This window comes from Zalophus californianus, chromosome 1, assembly GCF_009762305.2.
Source record: "Zalophus californianus isolate mZalCal1 chromosome 1, mZalCal1.pri.v2, whole genome shotgun sequence".
NCBI classification, from domain to species: domain Eukaryota; kingdom Metazoa; phylum Chordata; class Mammalia; order Carnivora; family Otariidae; genus Zalophus; species Zalophus californianus.
In genome coordinates, this window is record NC_045595.1 from 39,637,035 (window position 1) to 39,654,760 (window position 17,726).

At 39.3% G+C, this 17,726-nt stretch overlaps 1 protein-coding gene across 1 annotated transcript in view; it reads right to left on the reverse strand.

The window, feature by feature from the left end:
• SHQ1 (SHQ1, H/ACA ribonucleoprotein assembly factor) overlaps positions 1-17,726 on the reverse strand; it is a 95,753-nt gene that overhangs the window by 36,608 nt on the left and 41,419 nt on the right. The window contains exon 10 of the mRNA XM_027587847.2: positions 5,020-5,140. Coding sequence (XP_027443648.1) covers positions 5,020-5,140 — 121 coding nt within the window. The remainder of the gene's footprint in view (positions 1-5,019; positions 5,141-17,726) is intronic.

Consider the following 17,726-nt stretch of genomic DNA (forward strand, 5'->3'; position numbering starts at 1 on the left):
GTTCCTTCCAGAAGCTGTTTCCTCTACCCCAAGGCTAGACATGTGGCTTCCTCAGTGCTTCCACAGCATCCACGCTTCCCTACCGTAGCCGCTCGCAGGCTACAGGACTGCGCTCCGCTCCCATCTGTACTCCCCACCGCAAGAGCAGTTGTAACATGGCGTGTCTCTCATCCACCCGAGCATCCCCATCGCCAACCTCAGTACGTAGCATATATAGTAGGGCTCCATAATCAGCAGTTGAAAAAATAAATAATTCTCCTTTTACACTCAATGCTGATGTTCTACCTTGGCATTTGAGTTACCCCCACACCCATGACTTTTGGCAGATAAATCAAGAACAAGAGAGGGCCCAATCGAAGAGATTTATGCTATTTCCAGGCGCATAACCCTATCCCCTACCAAAGCACATACACAGAGGAAGCAACGGAAACAGTATAAAGCAATGATTAAGGTCCTAAGTTTTCTAGAACTTTAAGATTACAGTGCTGAAATAGCTTTATGTTCACTCACAACTGAGGACACTAAGGTGCAGGATTTATCAAATGAGCCAGAATTATTCAGTGATAGAATGATTTCCCTCCACTGACTTTGCACCTTTGAGTCCAAAGGACACCAATAAGATTTGGTGGAGCAAAGTATGCTAAAAAGCAGTGAAAATAATAAATGCACCAAATGTATTTGTCAGGGTAAACTATCAGTTCAATGTAAAATGGCTCAGCACATCAAAGACATGTTTTTTTCCCCATAACCAACTACCTTAAAAAAACTATATTAGAGAGAAAAGGTGTGATTTAACACCCTCATGACTAGCTCAAACTTAAGACTAAAGACAGCCAGGATTTTAGATTTTAATTTCATTTTTTTTTTTTTAAAAAAAGAAACCACCAAAATTTTTCCCATGTAGCTAACACAAAATAATACCCAATTTGATCTCTTATGTTTCAATATACACCGTGCATTAAAACCATAAAGTATCAAATTTTCTTCAGTGGGCATATACTTCTTTTATAATGAGAAAAAAATTAGTTTTTAAAAAAACACCATGCTATAGATATTGTTATAAACGAAAATGATTTATAGGGTACTACTATTAGGATAAGACAAGTTACAAAATGGTAAGTGCAGTATTATTTTCACTGGTTTAAAAAATGCACTGGAAAATAAGTAGAGGAAATATTAAAATACTAATGCTGGCTGCATTAAAGTGATGAAGTGACCTGCTAAAGTCTTATGGCCAATGAGAGGAAAAACTGGAACATATATTACAGCTCATGCTTTTCTCTTCCCACTTACATAAAAGGGTATGAACTTTCAGAGGGTTAGAACTATCCCTGCTACTGATAAATGCAGCTCACCAGGAAAATCAGGGAAGGGTAAAATCTGAATGTAACTGAAAATGTCAATTAAAATAAGAGGAAAAAAAAGGTAAGAGCCAATGCATAGTTTTTAAAGTTTATGCTTTTTTTTTTAATGATGAAAAATGCTCTTTTAATTGGCTGTACTAGGTACCTTTCAATTTAATGAAAACTGTGCTCCTAAGGGACTGTGATGGGCCCCAAACAAGTGCTCATTCACAGGGACTTTAAAATTTTAGAGGGGGAAAGATATAAGCACTTAAATTACTACAAAATGGGGGTGCCTGGGTGGCTCCGTTGTTAAGCGTCTGCCTTCGGCTTAGGTCATGATCCCAGGGTCCTGGGATCGAGCCCCACATCGGGCTCCCTGCTCCGCAGGGAGTCTGTTTCTCCCTCTCCCACTCCCCCTGCTTGTGTTCCCTCTCTCGCTGTGTCTCTCTCTGTCAAATAAAAAAAAAAAAAAATTACTACAAAATGAGGCAGGCATGAGATGTGCTCATACATTCTAAACCAAGTGCTATGGGAGCATCCAGGAGGAAGACAAGTGAGTCATTAATTCCTCCTTCTATAGAAAAAGCTCCCTAAAGGGATGGCTTTTTTCTTCTGTTTTTTGGTGTTTTTTTCCCACATGCCAGGGGTAAAGAAAACTGGTTGTCTAGGTGGCCTATCTGGGAAAACATAAAATCCAGACCCAGAAAACCCTGAGACTATCAGACACCTATCTCTTAGGGGCTGCATGACCTCAAGCAAATCACTTCTTCATGCTGCCACTCAGGGAGCATCTGTAGCCGTGACCACCACACTCGAAATTTCCAGGGAAGCTTGCGGTGAAGGATGGCAGGGAGCATTTTTTTTTTTTTAATAAATTTTTTTATTTTAGTCACCATACAGGACCTCATTAGTTTTTGATGTAGTGTTCCATGATTCACTGTTTGCATATAATACCCAGTGCTCCATGCAATACATGCCCTCCTTAATACCCATCACCGGGCTCCAGAAAAATAATTTGCTGTCTGTCACTCAGAATAAGAACACAGGACCTTCCGTTTTGAAAATCTGTGAGTATACTCTATGAGACACAGATATCACAAGGAAAAATAACTACACAGTATAGAGCACAACTTAGGATTTAACTGTTGACCGAACTCCAATAATTCAATGTAAGAATGACTTTGCTACCCACATTCCAGCAAGTTTTTGCCAAAGTGAGTGTCTGACTGCAAAAATGAAACGCTGTTCTTTGTGCTCATTATAATTTAGCACTTCTCTGCTATTTTAAATACAATTTCAGTCTTTATTATTATTATAACCAAAAACATCAAATAGGGATTAAGGAAAATACAGAACTATTTTAAAATATTAAAATAAGGAGCTAGATTTCACTGGTAAACTAACTATATGGGAAAGAAAGAAACCAGAAGGTAAAAGGTGAAGAAGAAATTCGTTATGAAAATCATGAACGTTCACTGCAGTATAATTAATTTAGAGCCAAGACAGTTCACAGTAAAAATGATATTAGAAAGCTCAATTTTGTGTTTGAAAAATTAAGGATTAAATTAGAAAATTTAATAAAAATCAGGTAAATGAACAAATGTGTTATTTCAAGGGAGAAAAAAATAGGCTCAACTAGAGTTAAAATATAAGATACAAAGTGAGGGGTGCCTGGGTGGCTCAGGTCATGATCCCAGGGTCCTGGGATGGAGCCCCACATCAGGCTTCCTGCTCAGCGGGAAGCCTGCTTCTCCCTCTCCCACTCCCCCTGCTTGTGTTCCTTCTCTCACTGTCTCTCTCTCTGTCAAATAAATAAATAAAAATCTTTAAAAAAAAAAATAAGATACAAAGTGAAAACAAGAGAGCCTATTAAGTTGAAAAAATTCTTCCAAAGTAATCTGAAGAGTTCCTGCTGGTTTCCCTCTCCTGTCTCGCTTCCCAATACATTGTATCTCTTTGAAAAAATTACCGTTATCATAACAATTATTAGGGACCTAAGAATTTCATCTCATTTCCTGCAACTTAAAACCAAGGGAAAAGGATTTTTTTTTTTTTTAAGCGCAAGGAGGTGTGCTAATCCCCACACGGACATGAGGGCACACACCCTTCCACTTTAATGAAACACGATCTCCTCTCCAGTTAATAAGGAATGCCACAGAGAAAAGAGGCGCTCATAGAAATGGGATCCTCACAGAAACCTCAATGCTCATTACATGTTTATAAAATCCTCACCCTGAAGGGAACAAGAAAAACCTAAACCCATACAAATAGACTATTTCAATTTAATTTTATTATGAAAACAACAGGAAGTGGCAGCAGGGTACTTGATAAGCTCAATTAGCAGGAGGATGAAATGAAGTGATGACATGCCATGATGACCTCAGGGGTTAAAGATGCAATTTTCCATCTGGAGAAACCGAGATTTCCGCCACAAACACTGCCGCCACCTGCTGTACGGTAGTAGGCCTTATGAGAGCAGACCATCGGTTTCTCCTTACAACACACAGAGCCTCGAGTTTTGTCTTATTTCACTCTGCATATAATTGCTTCCCCATGAACAGAAGCCAAAAATAAATTCTATATAGTGGCTCACTCGGAACAGGCACTAAAGGTATACTAAAGCACTCACTGACCAATCACAGTGATGGGACAACTATCATGATTGTTTTTCTTCTAAGTCAGAATGATACTGCGGGGGCGCCTGGGTGGCTCAGTCCATTACGCATCTGCCTTCTGCTCAGGTCATGATCCCAGGGTCCTGGGATCGAGCCCCACATCGGGCTCCCTGCTCCACGGGAGGCCTGCTTCTCCCTCTCCCACTCCCCCTGCTTGTGTTCCCTCTCTAGCTGTCTCTCTCTCTCTCAAATAAATAAAATCTTAAAAAAAAAAAAAAAAAGAATGATATTGGGCCATCATTTTCCAGAGACCTAAGAAGCCCTCCCATCAAGAGCTCTATTTGTGTGCTCTCAATTAATTATCTTCTGCTACTGAAATGGATAATTTGGGTATAGCTGTTGAACCTCTTCACAAAATAAAAGTTCATTGCTTTTTTAAACTTCATAGGGTTACCCGAGGGAGGCAATGGTAAACACTTTGGGCAAATCTTATATATACCACGTTGGTGAGCGTTCGGTCCCTTAGATGCATGTGTTAGTTACCAAGAATCATGTTATGAAGCTTTGAAGGTTGTCTTTTTTATACTCTGAAGAATGGATTCTGTAAGAAGAGCTTAGCCAATGGGATGATAGCTGATTAGGTCTGTGCCCCGTCATGTTTACACAGGTGCCCAGTATGCACACACACTCACTCACTTACACCCTCCAATGTAAGTAATCTGCAGACACAAGTTTGGATACTCAAGGATGAAACTTTGAGATTTTATATTGGACAGTCAATAACATAGCAATGAACACTCACAACTGTCTGTCTGCATGCCTATTTTCTAGGCTAGAACCATGCTTCCCAGTAAAATGAACTTTTCACCATCTGCACCTCCTCCCGAAGCAAATTTGCCAAGCTCCCCATGTTGATCTTCTTTAAAGCGTTTGGTAGCTAGATGGGGTTTCTTTTTCATTACAACTTACCTCACAGGCTATTTCATTTGCTTCCTCCCAGGTCAGGAGGCATTCCAGAAATGGGAGCATGTAAAATTCATAAGTAACTCAAAACTTACTTGGCTTTCTGAATCCACACACAGTAGTCTGAGATGTAGAGATCATTCAGAATATAAGCGGGGTCATTTTCCTGAAAAATTTTGTGAACATCCAGTAGGCACCTTAAAACTGCACTTTTACCTAAAGGAAATTTTTAAAAAAATCAAATCATTCTTAAGAAAAACACATCTGCTTATCTTAAACTGAGAAATTCAGATACTGCGAGGTAATATATTTATAGCAGTTCAGAATCTTAACCATGTTTTTAGAATATTTTTAACATTCCTTTATTGCATGAAATCTTATCAGTACTATAAAGCCCAAAGCTCTTTCTTTCTTTCATTAAGAATTATGAGTAAACTGGGGCGCCTGGGTGGCTCAGTCAGTTAAGCGGCTGCCTTCGGCTCAGGTCATGATCCCAAGGTCCTGGGATCGAGCCCTGCATCGGGCTCCCTGCTCCGTAGGAAGCCTGCTTCTCCCTCTCCCACTCCCCCTGCTTATGTTCCTTCTCTGGCTGTGTCTCTCTGTCAAATAAATAAAATCTTTAAAAAAAAAAAAAGAATTATGAGTAAACCTTATGCTCTATTTCTATATCTGATTAATTGTGGTTACTATAAAAACACTATGAAACACAACTAAGTACATTAAGCAAAAAAGAGGAAAGTTTTCCTCACTAAATGAATATTTAAATGCACCACAGAATTATAAAATATTCTTCTAATTCAAGCTTTCAAAACACCATGAAAAATTATATTCTGTTTTTTAAACTTTTTTATTCTTTATGTCAACATTTTTTCTTAAGGAATTATCTGGTACTAACAAGTTCTTGCACCTTAAAGAACTGAAGAAAACAGACTGAAAACTAAAATATCACAGCACTCATTCAAAAATAAGCTGACAAAATCACTTGGAAAAAAGCCATCAAGTACTAAAATCTTGTTCAATCTAATTACTTCCGCCTGGTTGTTAAATGAACCTAATTTTAATCCCAAAGAAAGCCTACAAAAGGAACCTTTCTCAACAACAATTCCCTAGGTGTCCCAAACTTCATGACATTCCCTGAAATGTATTGACTATAAGGCAAATTACTAAATCTATAGTAGCACCACTCCCTTTGATCAGTAAAACATAGCATTTTCAGGTTAACAGTTTCATTCTTATCTTCACAGTCCCAAAACATAAAAATACTGTAAATGGATTTCGTAAAGATATTGGATGTGCTTTTATCGACATTTCCCTCTTGACTTTTAGACAGGATAAAAGAATCATGAGCTAGCTAATGACATCTCAAGGTGCCAAAATTATTGCCACTAAAATTTTAACACAATTAACACTAGAAAATACATTTCAAAAGAGCAGGGACTTCTGTTTTAGTGATTTTTTTTAAAGATTTTATTTATTTATTTGAGAGAGAAGAGCACAGAGGGAGAGTGAGAGGGAGAAGCAGACTCCCCGCTGAGCAGACAGCCTGACACTGGATTTGATCCCAGGACCCTGAGATCATGAGCTGAGCCAAAGGCAGACGCTTAACTGACTGAGCCACCCAGGTGCCCCATGTTTTATTTAGTGATTAATCCCCACTACCTAGAACAGAACCTTGCAGCATCAGATTTTCAATTTCAATATTTTAAGAATGAATGAATGAGTGAATGAATGAATGACACAGTGATCGCCTGCCTTACACCCTCGCAATTTCTCTCATCCCAGGGCCTCATACTGCAGCCCTGAGGATTCTTCCTGGAAATGCCCCTAGCAGCTGCCCTTTCCCCACCACTCCTGGTATCCTCACCTGTACTCTCATCGTCTCACACCTGCATTATAAGATCTTCCTCCTCCCTCACATTGCAGACTCTCTCCTAGTCCTCTGACACACTTCTCCATGCACTCCTTTCCTCAAGTCCCTGGCCCTGCACATGCTTTCAAGGTCCTCTGCTCAAATGGCTCCCACACCCGGATTGCCTTTTTTTCTCCACTCCACTTAATGGCATCTTAGCCTGCCTTCATGGTCTAGCCTAAGACTTCACCCTTCAGGAAGCCTGGGCTCACCTCCTCGTCTTTGGAGCTCTTTACTGAACGCTGCAAAGGAATGTGGAAAGGAAACAGTTGGTCGTCCCCAGAACCTTCCCTGCTCATTTCACAGAGGCAGAACCTGAGATTCAAGGTCGTAAGATACTCACAGGATCCAAATTCTGCACCAACTGGCTTGTGGCTAGCCACTGTACTACATTACCCACACGTTCTTGGCCCATTCTGTCGCCAACACATTTTATTATTCTGGAGTTAGAAATTAAGTTCAAAGCAGGGGCCAAGCTTTTTCAAAAGTTTTAACTATGTGGCTTCCTCACATGCAGATGGGAAGAATGCCAATAAAAACCCCATTGCTCAATTGGTTAAGAGAAACAAATACTTAGAAGGCCTAAAACTACATTTGGTTAAGTCAAGACCAGACCTGTGACTATTAGAGTGGCCCGGGTTAACTATATCAAATGACTAGTGTGGACCCCCCACGGCAAGACTGTTTTCATTACAAAGTATGTAATGTTGAAGGCAGAGTCTGATGACAGGAGGCAGGAAATACAATCAAAACTCACAGAAGTGATGAAACCAAGTTAGCCATGTTATCTCAAGAGAAAAAAATCAACAGAGAACTAACTAATGTGTAAGAATTTCTTGAACAGTTTTAATTGCCACAGAGAAGAAAATGTCAGGGCAAGCATATGCCAATTTCTTACTTTCTCTCTCTCTCTCTCTCTTTTTTGGAGGGACAGGGTCCAGGGAGAAGGAGTTTACTTTTATAACTACCAACTTAAAGTTTTAAAAGTTAATCATAGGTCTTTACAAAACAAACAACAAAAAACAAGCAAAAGGAAAAAAACACAAAAAACTATTTACTTGAAACTTACACAAGCCCCTCTATAGCGCGACACTCCAGAATCCTACCCTCGAGGTCCCCATACCCAACTAATATAAGCCAGTTAACAGAAAATGCAGGATTTGGAGCAAGACCTCACAGCAAATGAGTGAGTGAAGAAAAAAGGGGCAATATGCTGGCTTGAAGGATGGTGGGAAAAGGAGACTTTAAATGGGGTGGGTTCAGGGAACAACAGGAAAAGATCGTTTGGTTGGAGCAGGTGGTTCAAGCAGGGGACTGGGGAGGAGTAAGCAGGTGAGCTGGGAGGGAGTCAGAGAGTGTCACGGGCTGGGGAGACAGGTGTAAGCAGGACGAGGTATGAAGGCCTAAAAGCAGTTGTCAACAGCAGGGATAAGAGACCCAACTCCAGGGATATTTATTAAGAAGGGTATGGAAGTAAGGTCACATGTTTAATGGAATCCAAGGCAATCATTACCCTAATGAAATTATACAGCTTCCTTTAGCAGACATGCCTCAAGTAAGGTTGTCCCCTTGCTAAGGACCACAGGCAAATTCACATCTTCACTACCTCCAAAGAATAATAATATAAGAAATGTCAAAAATAACTTTTTTTAATTTAAAGAAAAGTTACACTGTATTTGTACATTTTGACTCCTATTTTTTTTAAAAAGACAAATACACATAGGAAAAAACCTTAAGTATATTTACACCCAAAGGGTATTAACGTGTGTCTCTGCATTCACTGAAAAAGTATCTAAGTGCCTGACGTGTGCCCAGCACTGTTTTACATGCAGGCCTACAGTGGCTTACTCTTCTTTGTACTTGCCCCTCTTTTCAAGATTCCCCCACAATAAACATTTATTTGTTTAACAAAAAGTGAGACACACTCAGCTACACAGCCAACCCCTGAAATATTGGCAAAGAATGCTAAAAAATTTTAATTCATATTTAAATTTTCTGTAAATTGTAATTTTGAACAACTGAGAAGCAATATTTAGATCAGGTAATTTTAGAAAATCACATGCAAAGCAGTTTTGAAAGGGAAAGTTGCACGCTCTTGGAAAGCTATGTTTTCACCGTATGTCTCATTCAAACTATTTTCACAGTATGCTATGTGACAAAAAAGGTAAAAGATAACTCAGCCACTGGCAGTTGACAATCTAGAACAATGTAAGTACATTTAAATCATCCTTTCCCCAGCAATGTGGATTGTTACCCCAAGGTCATACTTGGGTCTCTTTTGTTCCCACTACATAACCGTAGACGATTATAGCCGCACAGCCAGGAGACTTGTGCAGCACGCATGTTTTTTTACTCTCTTTTGTACTGACTGCTCTTTCTCTCAGGTTGTTAACCACTTCTCTAACAGCTATCAGCAAAGAAAAAAAAACTGGCCTTGCTCCAAGCTGTCACGCAGCCAGTGGCCAGAAGCCTTCAGGGACTCAAAGCACCTGGCTCCTAGGGGGCTTTACCCAGTTGTGGGCTCGGCACATAGCATACAGGTATAAAAAGCCGCTCAGGCCTAAATCTGAGGATATTTTTCCTGCTCAAAGGCACTGGAGGAAAGTGACCACTTTCAGCCAGTTCACCGCCTGGTCCAAAGCAGGAAAAAAGAAGGTGCCTTGCACAGTAACCACGATAACTGTTTTCACTACAGCAATGCACCAACAGGCCTCTCCAAGATGTTACGTCTCCAGAGTTAGGGATCCTCCAGATCGACACGGTCTTTACTTAAGCCAACCGTAACCATGGAAGAAAGGCTTCTGGGACCCAGATCTCTTGTTCACTCGTGAAGGCAGTTTAAAATTAGTATCCTGGTATTTTATAAATGACAAGTGCCATGAATGTTTTACCTCAGGGAAAATGACTGTACAATAACAACACAGAGAAACATAATGACAACATAAAGAAAAATATGCATGCCAGTATCAAGCAGGTGGGCAGTAAACAGTACTTAACACATTTTCTGGCTACCCCCTTCACCAGCTTTTCTTTAAAGAGAAGGCAAACTGGGGCACCCAGGTGGCTCACTTGGTTAAGCGTCTGACTTCTGATCTCAGCTCAGGTCTTGATCTCAGGGTTGTGAGTTCAAGCCCCATGTTTGGTGCCACGCTGGGCGTGGAGCCCACTTAAAAAAAGAGAGAGAGAGAAGGTAAACTAAGAGCAGTGTTTTCCTGTTCTGTACAGATGTGGCATTTTAGGCTAATAGATCTCAAAACAGAGACAAGATTGAGCTATTTTAAATCGGAATCCACTGGCTATTTGATATTTTCCTGTAGCAGATCAGGTTTGGCAACGTCTGACAGACAGACCAGCTCATGGTTGGAAGCACTTAAGAGATGATCAGAATAGTGGATTTTTTTTTTTTTTTGCTGGCTTTCAGCCAGCGAAAGAAAGATAATATAAATTGCTAACTCTACATAATAAAAGCTAAATTTCTTTTCAACTCCTGATACATTATAGCTGCTATGTGGCTGTGGTTTTCTGGGTATCTAGTTCTACCCTTTAAAGTTTTGAGCTAGTAAGACAAGCAGCCAAAAAGAGTAAAGGAAAAAGAAGTGGTTATTTAGAATACCTGAAGGAAGGCACTGCTTGGTCTTTATTTATAAAAATCAACTAAAAATAAAAGCCAACACTGCTATCGTTTTAAGATGATAGATATCGTTAGATTCCTGGGATTTTTATGAGACCACATTATCAGAAGGAATTACTTCTAACATTAATTTTCATAGATTATTAACCATAAAAACACATGATAGGATAATTGTGTCAAATTAATCAAAATTAAGAGAATCGAAGCGTGGTAATTTGCTTCAATGCCAGGCCCTGTTAGGAAGTAGCTTGAAGTCAAGTTCCTAACAATTAACACAAACATACGTTAAATTCAGCTTTATGAATGCTTCTCAAACCATTTCACTGTTTTATCCTAGAATTCCTCATATGGTTGTTTAGGCTCTTACATTTCAGAGCTGTAATAAGAAACAAATAGGAAGCAGTAAGAGTTACTATTTTGAGCACAAATTTATGATCCTGTATTGATTTTTAAAACATTTTTAGTTATAAATACATATATTATTATTATAGCCACAAACAAAAGTAACACAAAGCAAACATATACTTTGTAGATGTTCCCTTTGCCTGGAATGCATAACTCCAAGTCCAACCCTAATTCACCATCAAGTCTCAAATCAGGCAGTACTGCTTCTAGAAATGGGGTCCCAACTCTCCCTCCAGCTGATCTGGACTCTTTCATAATGCCTGGCACACCCTAATATGGGAGTTAGGAGCTACCCACTTGCTCTGCACCGAGTACTTTACACACATTAAATCATTTAACCCCACTAATTAGGTACTTCCTTGCTCATTTCATAAATGAGAAAAGAGACTCAAGGATATGGAGTTGGCCAAGATTGCAGTTATGAAGCAACAGTCAGGGCTTGAAAGTAAGTCCATCTGCCTCCCAGCCACTATGCAATAAATACTGTGTCAATATTTATCACCTGGACAGGAAAAGAACATGACAGCTCTTCACTTTTCTTCCCTCATCTAGAACAATGTCTAACAAACCGTAGGATCCTGTTCAATAAGGCTGGTTGTTAATATAGTCTGGAGTACATAAAGCCTAAGTTCAGAAACACTTGGTCAAACTCCTCAGTTAGTGTCTAGTTATAATACCTGTGTGATCTATAGATTTACTTTGTGCCATGACAAATGTGGAATATCCAATTTGTTCGTGCCTTCCCTTATTATGTCTATTCCCTGACACGAAAGAATGTAACTCTGCCAATTTTCTTATATCACTACACCATCAAAAGGTCAAATAATGGATTTAACCCAAGGCTGCCTTTTGCCTTTTCTGCTCTAACAATTCCTGCAAGGTTTGCTGGTTTAGAAGGACAGCCTTGACATTAACTCCATTTGCCTTAAAGTCACCAAAGTGGTGGTTGCTTCAGTCTAGAAGCAACCAAATTCAAGACGGAACATTAAAAAAAAAAAAAAAAAAAACCCACCTATATAGTAAACACAAAGGTAGAAGGTTAAGAAGCTGAAGATTCAAGGAAAAACGCTCTGGATACAGTTGCAATCTAAACCTAGATTAAAAAAAAGAAAAAAAAAACAAGGGGCACCTGGGTGACTCAGTCGGTTAAGCACCCAACTCTTGATCTCAGGTCAGGTCTTGATCTGAAGGTTGTAAATTCAAGCCCCGAATTGAGCTCTATGCTGGGTATGGAGCCTACTTTTAAAAATAATAAATAAATAATAAATAATTAATTAAAATAGTGTTTACAACTTTGTAATTCTGCAGGTAAAATTTTACTTTAACTGTTCCTCCTTATGAATACAGAATGTATCTCAATACCTGGTAGCTCAACTTCAAATAAATTCATCTTGATGTTGTTTTAATTAAAACTACGAGACTGTTTTTCAATAGATATTACTTAATATTCAGTTCTGACTCTTTCTTTGGATTTAGTTTAGTTTCAAACTGGGAAAACTAAAATTGTACATGAAGTCAGAAAGAAGAAATATATAGGAAGAAAGACAACTGGATCCCTCAAATGGCTCATAAAAGGAAAAAACCAACCTAGTCCTACCAGCCTTTATGAGCTCCTTCTGGCGCTTTGATATACTGATGAGTATGTCAAGGGAGAAAGAACTAGCCCTTTTAAAACCCTCCCTGTATTACAGTGAGTGTATGTTCACTGCCAAATGATGTGCACATTGATAAAACAGAGTTACGCTTCTTTACATTTTAATCAATGTACAGTAAATATAATTTAGTAAAAATGACTAGGCATCCATATCTACATGGAAGTTTATTGCGCATTAAAAGGTTACATGAAAATTTTGACTATGGAATTAAGATTTTAGAATTCTGGTCCCAAATTATAAAAGGCTAAAGAAAGATCATTAAAAAGCCACATATACATAATTTTTATGCAGTTCTAGCTAATGTCTCTGCAATGTAAAAATGGTAACAATTATAACTGTTCTATGTAGAACAGTTACGCAGCCCATGGTCGGTCGCGGGGGTCGGTCATGGGGGCTGTGGGTCCCCTTGCTCCTGGTGTTTGATCCTTAATCTGAATCTGTTTCCACATGTCAACAGAGGAGGGAGACTTCTTAAGAACTGCTGTGGGAAGGAAATGAGACAATGACCATGCAACACTTTACAGATGACAAGGGAAGAAGGACAACAGGTCAGATGGGATTGAGGGCCCCACCTGCTTCTCCCTCGCTACCTGAGAAGCATCTGCCCCCATATTCCTTCCTCCTCCACGTCACTGCAGGCACTCCAGTTCAGACCCTATTAACTGCCCCTAAACTACTTGGCTTCAGGTAAGAATCGTGGTCTCCTCTCTTGTCTGTACCACTAATCTCACCCCCTTCGATGACTGGATCCTCGGTGTTACTGCTGGATGAATCCGACTTTGTGAGCCTGTCACAGACCAACACCACCACTCTGCAGTGGTACCTCAGTGAGTAAGGCCCAGTCTCTTCAGCAAGGCACTGCAGACTATCCACAATCCTGGCCCAACACACCATTCACACCTCTTCCCCACAACTCCCCTTCACAACCCAAGCCTCCAGACAAACTAGAATACTGGCCATTTCTTGGACCTAACTCTTATTTTCCTCTACCTGCTTTTCCTTACCTTCTACTTTCTCAGGGAATACCTTCCTTCATTTCCTTTGTAAATCCCACACATTCTTTAAGTAATAACTACCACTAAGCCTCCCTCATTAGACCTATGCTGTTTGCTTCTTCCTTATCAAGCCCTCACTTCTATTCAAAAGCCCTCTACTGGGGTCACAGTTTCCTAGAATCCTGTGATTCATCCCCTCTATCCTGACCAGGTTCTGGCTGACAAGAGCAACACAAAGTGGAAAGAAAAGTAAGGGTTCTACCTTGTTTTTGTTTTTTGTTTTTTAAGGTTTCCGGGCATAGTTACTTAGGTAATGCAAGCTATGTCCTACCTCCTTCTGCAATCTACTCCTGAAACATACAAGGTTGAGACTCAGCCTCAAACTGGGACTGAAAGAGCAGGGGTTTGGTGCAAGCTTTCAATGCAGCTGGAAACTGGCAGGGGCAAGAGGGTGTGAGAAAAACAGGTCGGCACTGGGAATGCTTGGAGTCGGAATGAAAAACCTAGGACCCACACAGGTGGACCTGGGCACTCAGTCATGCAATGGCTCTGAGGCTATTATTTAGAACCTCTACTTCATCATTAATACTTTCACTTTTGAAAAATATTATCTTAAAGATCATTGCTTTCTAATTCTTTTTAAGTCCCCCAAACTGGCAATGCTACAGATCCACATGGCAACAACAGGCTACAAATGGGGCATGTATGTTGCCATCTCACACAGGCCTCATTACTCCCGACTGTCTTAAACCCTGCCATTGTCACTCACTCACCCGTCTGGAAAAGCAGGCATCTCAATTCACTTCCCCTAATGTTGAGGGACCTACTCTTATGGGAACTAGCTAGATCAGCTACATCTCACCCTATGCGCAGGAGAGAAAAAGCTGAAATGATCCCCTTCAACACTGGCCAGTATTTGGGATGGAAGGCGGCCAAAGACCTCTGCTCACTCGTGAAAGTTTCCCTTTCAACCCTCTAGATACATGTATCTAGAGCAAGGGTAGGATCATTTTTTCTGTAAAGACTCAGAGAGTAAATATTTAGGCTCTGCAGGCCACATAATGTTTCAACTGCTCAACTCTGCCATCATATCCCAAAAGTAGCCATAAACAACATGTAAGTGAACTAGCATGAATGTATTCCAATAAAGCTTTATTTATGGGCATTAAAATTTGAATTTCATATAATTGACATTGTGTCATCAAACACTATTTTTGATTTTTTTGTTCAACATTTAAAGATGTAAAAAGCATTTTTGGCTCATAGGTCATACAAGATGCATTTAGATTTGGCCTTTGAGTCCAGTTAAGTTATTTTCCTAAGGGACTTTCTCCTTTGTATCTTGTAAATACCCATATTTTGTATCTTTCCTTTGTCTTACCATTACTGTTACATAATAAACTCCTTAAAAGCTAAGGCCAACTCATATATATATTCCTATAACTCTTTGCTGATTCTGTTATGATGCCTTGCACAGAGAAGGAATTTGATTTATATATGTTGCATAAATGTCTCCATTTTTCAGTTATTAATTCCTATTTAAAGGAACTCGAAATTGCAAGAATATAACTCTTCCATGTTTTCCAGATAACATATGAAGTACTATTTAATGAACTTCACCTAGGCCTGTTGCTATTACTCTGCAACAGGACCGTGATTCATTAGGATCAAATAAAATATTTCCTCTTTGTTCTTCCAAATTTGTCTTAAATATATACCATTTTCTGCCTTTATCCTCTTAAAAAAAAAGTAAACTTAAAGTTACTTCCTTAAAAATCCAGATCAATAAAAACAATCTCAAAACTGACTTTAGATTTATTAAACAAGGCACTGACTATAGAAAAAATTTTTAAGCCATAATATCAAACCACATAACTAACCTGGTTTTCCACATTGCTCAGCTCCAAAACTGCAGAAATGAACAAAACTTATCTTAAATGGTATTGGAAATATAATGCAGATTTCAATTATTTATTGATTTCAATATAGTATTGAATTGTATTGGAAATACTATTCAAATAGTATTCAGATAGTATTGGATATATAATGCAGATTTCAATAATTAAATATTTAAGAGATCAGCTGATTTTGAGCTATACCCACCAGTAAGCATTACCATGTAACTCAAATTTCCAAAGCACACTAACACAAATATTTCAAGTGATTTTTTTGGTAGCAGAATAACCATAAGCTCTTAATCATCTGTGGCAATTAAAAGGCAATTTATTATTTGTAAGCCATACAGGAAATGCTGCCCCCTGCAAAGTATTTTAAAAGAACAAAGAATGTTTTATATAAATGTACCCCAGAAATTATCATGAGAGCAACTTTTTAAAATTCTAGTGATTCACAGGATTATTAGAGGAAAAAGGAATTCTATGGTGATGACTGGAATTTTATTTTCCTCGCCTTAATGTTTATGCTCATATACAATATCCTTCAATACAGGAGTGTAGGTATAAACCTACAAAGGCTCCAATGACGAGTAATATAGATAAAGAGGAAGAATGTGCCAATTTAAGAGACTGTAAGACACAGATTTTGGCTCTGAGGAAGAGAAGGGAGTAGAAGGAATTTGCTTCGCCACATGGCAGGACAATCCAGGGCGAGAGAGGCCAAGGACCCAGCTCAGTCATGACCACACAGCAGAGCCCTGTCCACCTCTTACTCATTTCAGCTGCAGCGCACATGCTCTGGGGCTCAGAAGCCCTCCTTTCCTGGATTAGTTGGTATGTAAGTGGTTAGCAGAAACAGGCACAAATGGCACTTCGATATTTTATTTGAATTCCATGCTATTTAAATTTCCTGAAAGCACTAGGATTGCTCCATTCTTAGAAACATTTTAATTGCAATGGAGAATTGACTAGGAAATAAAAGCTCAAGAACAATTCAGGAGAGGAAGAGAACAGAGAGTAAGAATTTCCTCCTGGATAGGGAGCAGGGAATTAAGCGATAATAATAAAGGAGGAGAGAAACCAATTCTGGTGAACCAATGAACTCACATAGGAAGGGGAACTAGATATAGAGGCTGTAGGGCAAGTCTCGGGATCAGTCTATGAACTCAAAATTGTCACTGATGAAACGACACTAGTCTAGGAACTTCTTCACACTGTTCACTCACAGTATTTAGAATACTTGCCCCCATCCTTCTGTGCCTAAATACCACTCATCCTTCACATCCCAATTCAAATCTCATGCCTTAAATGAAGCTTTCTCTGATTCCTAGTGAAACAGCAACTCCCCTTTTTTGAACTATTTTGTCCACATTTCACGCACTGTACTTACCAGTCTACCGCGTTTTGTTTTGGACGGACATCTTAGCTCCCCTATGAGTACATACACTCCCCAAATACAGTACACGAGTCTAATGGATCTTTCCGCAGCTCTCTGTATTTACAGGGTACTCTGCACATAATAAATCGCATTTTAGTGGGTACTGACCAAATACCGTTGAACGGATAAATACATGAACTCATCAACCAATTAACAAGTACTTTAGAATGACAGGAAACTAGAATAGGAACTGAGAATCAAAAGTCAAATAAGGTAGAGGCTCCCCTCTGTCGCATGTTTTAAATGACAACTTAAAGGCTAGTCCATTACCCTGACTTTATATTTTCATCCAATATTTTTCTCCTCTGAACTTACTACAAATGCAGTTTTTAAAAAACCTAATAGTTGTATAATTCCATGCCCCTCCATGAGAATTTAAGCTCCCTGAGTGTGTGAGTCGCACTTCCCCTGTTCACGAGTATACCTCCAGACCCAGCTCAGCACCTTGACACAGTAAACTGCTCAACACTGGTGAATAACTTGCAAAATAATTTTACATAATGTATTTAAGGAGTAAAAATTAGAAGGTCTAACAGTTCTTTAAAATGTCCATAACAGTGAACTCATAAAAATTAAATACAGATGGGGCACCTGGGTGGCTCAGTCGGTTGAGCATCCGACTCTTGATTTCAGCTCAGGTTAGGATCTCAGAACGTGAGACTGAACCTTGGATTGGACTCTGTGCTGGGCGTGGAGCCTGCTTGAGATTCTTCCCACCCACCCCACCCCACCCCCCCGGCCCACAACCTTCTCTGGTGCAGGAGATCACACTCTCTCTCTCTCAAAAAAAAAAAAAAAAAAAAAAGAATTAAATACAGATAAATATCAACACTGGAAAATCCTAGTGATTTCATCTTTTGGTTTTCAAATTGGG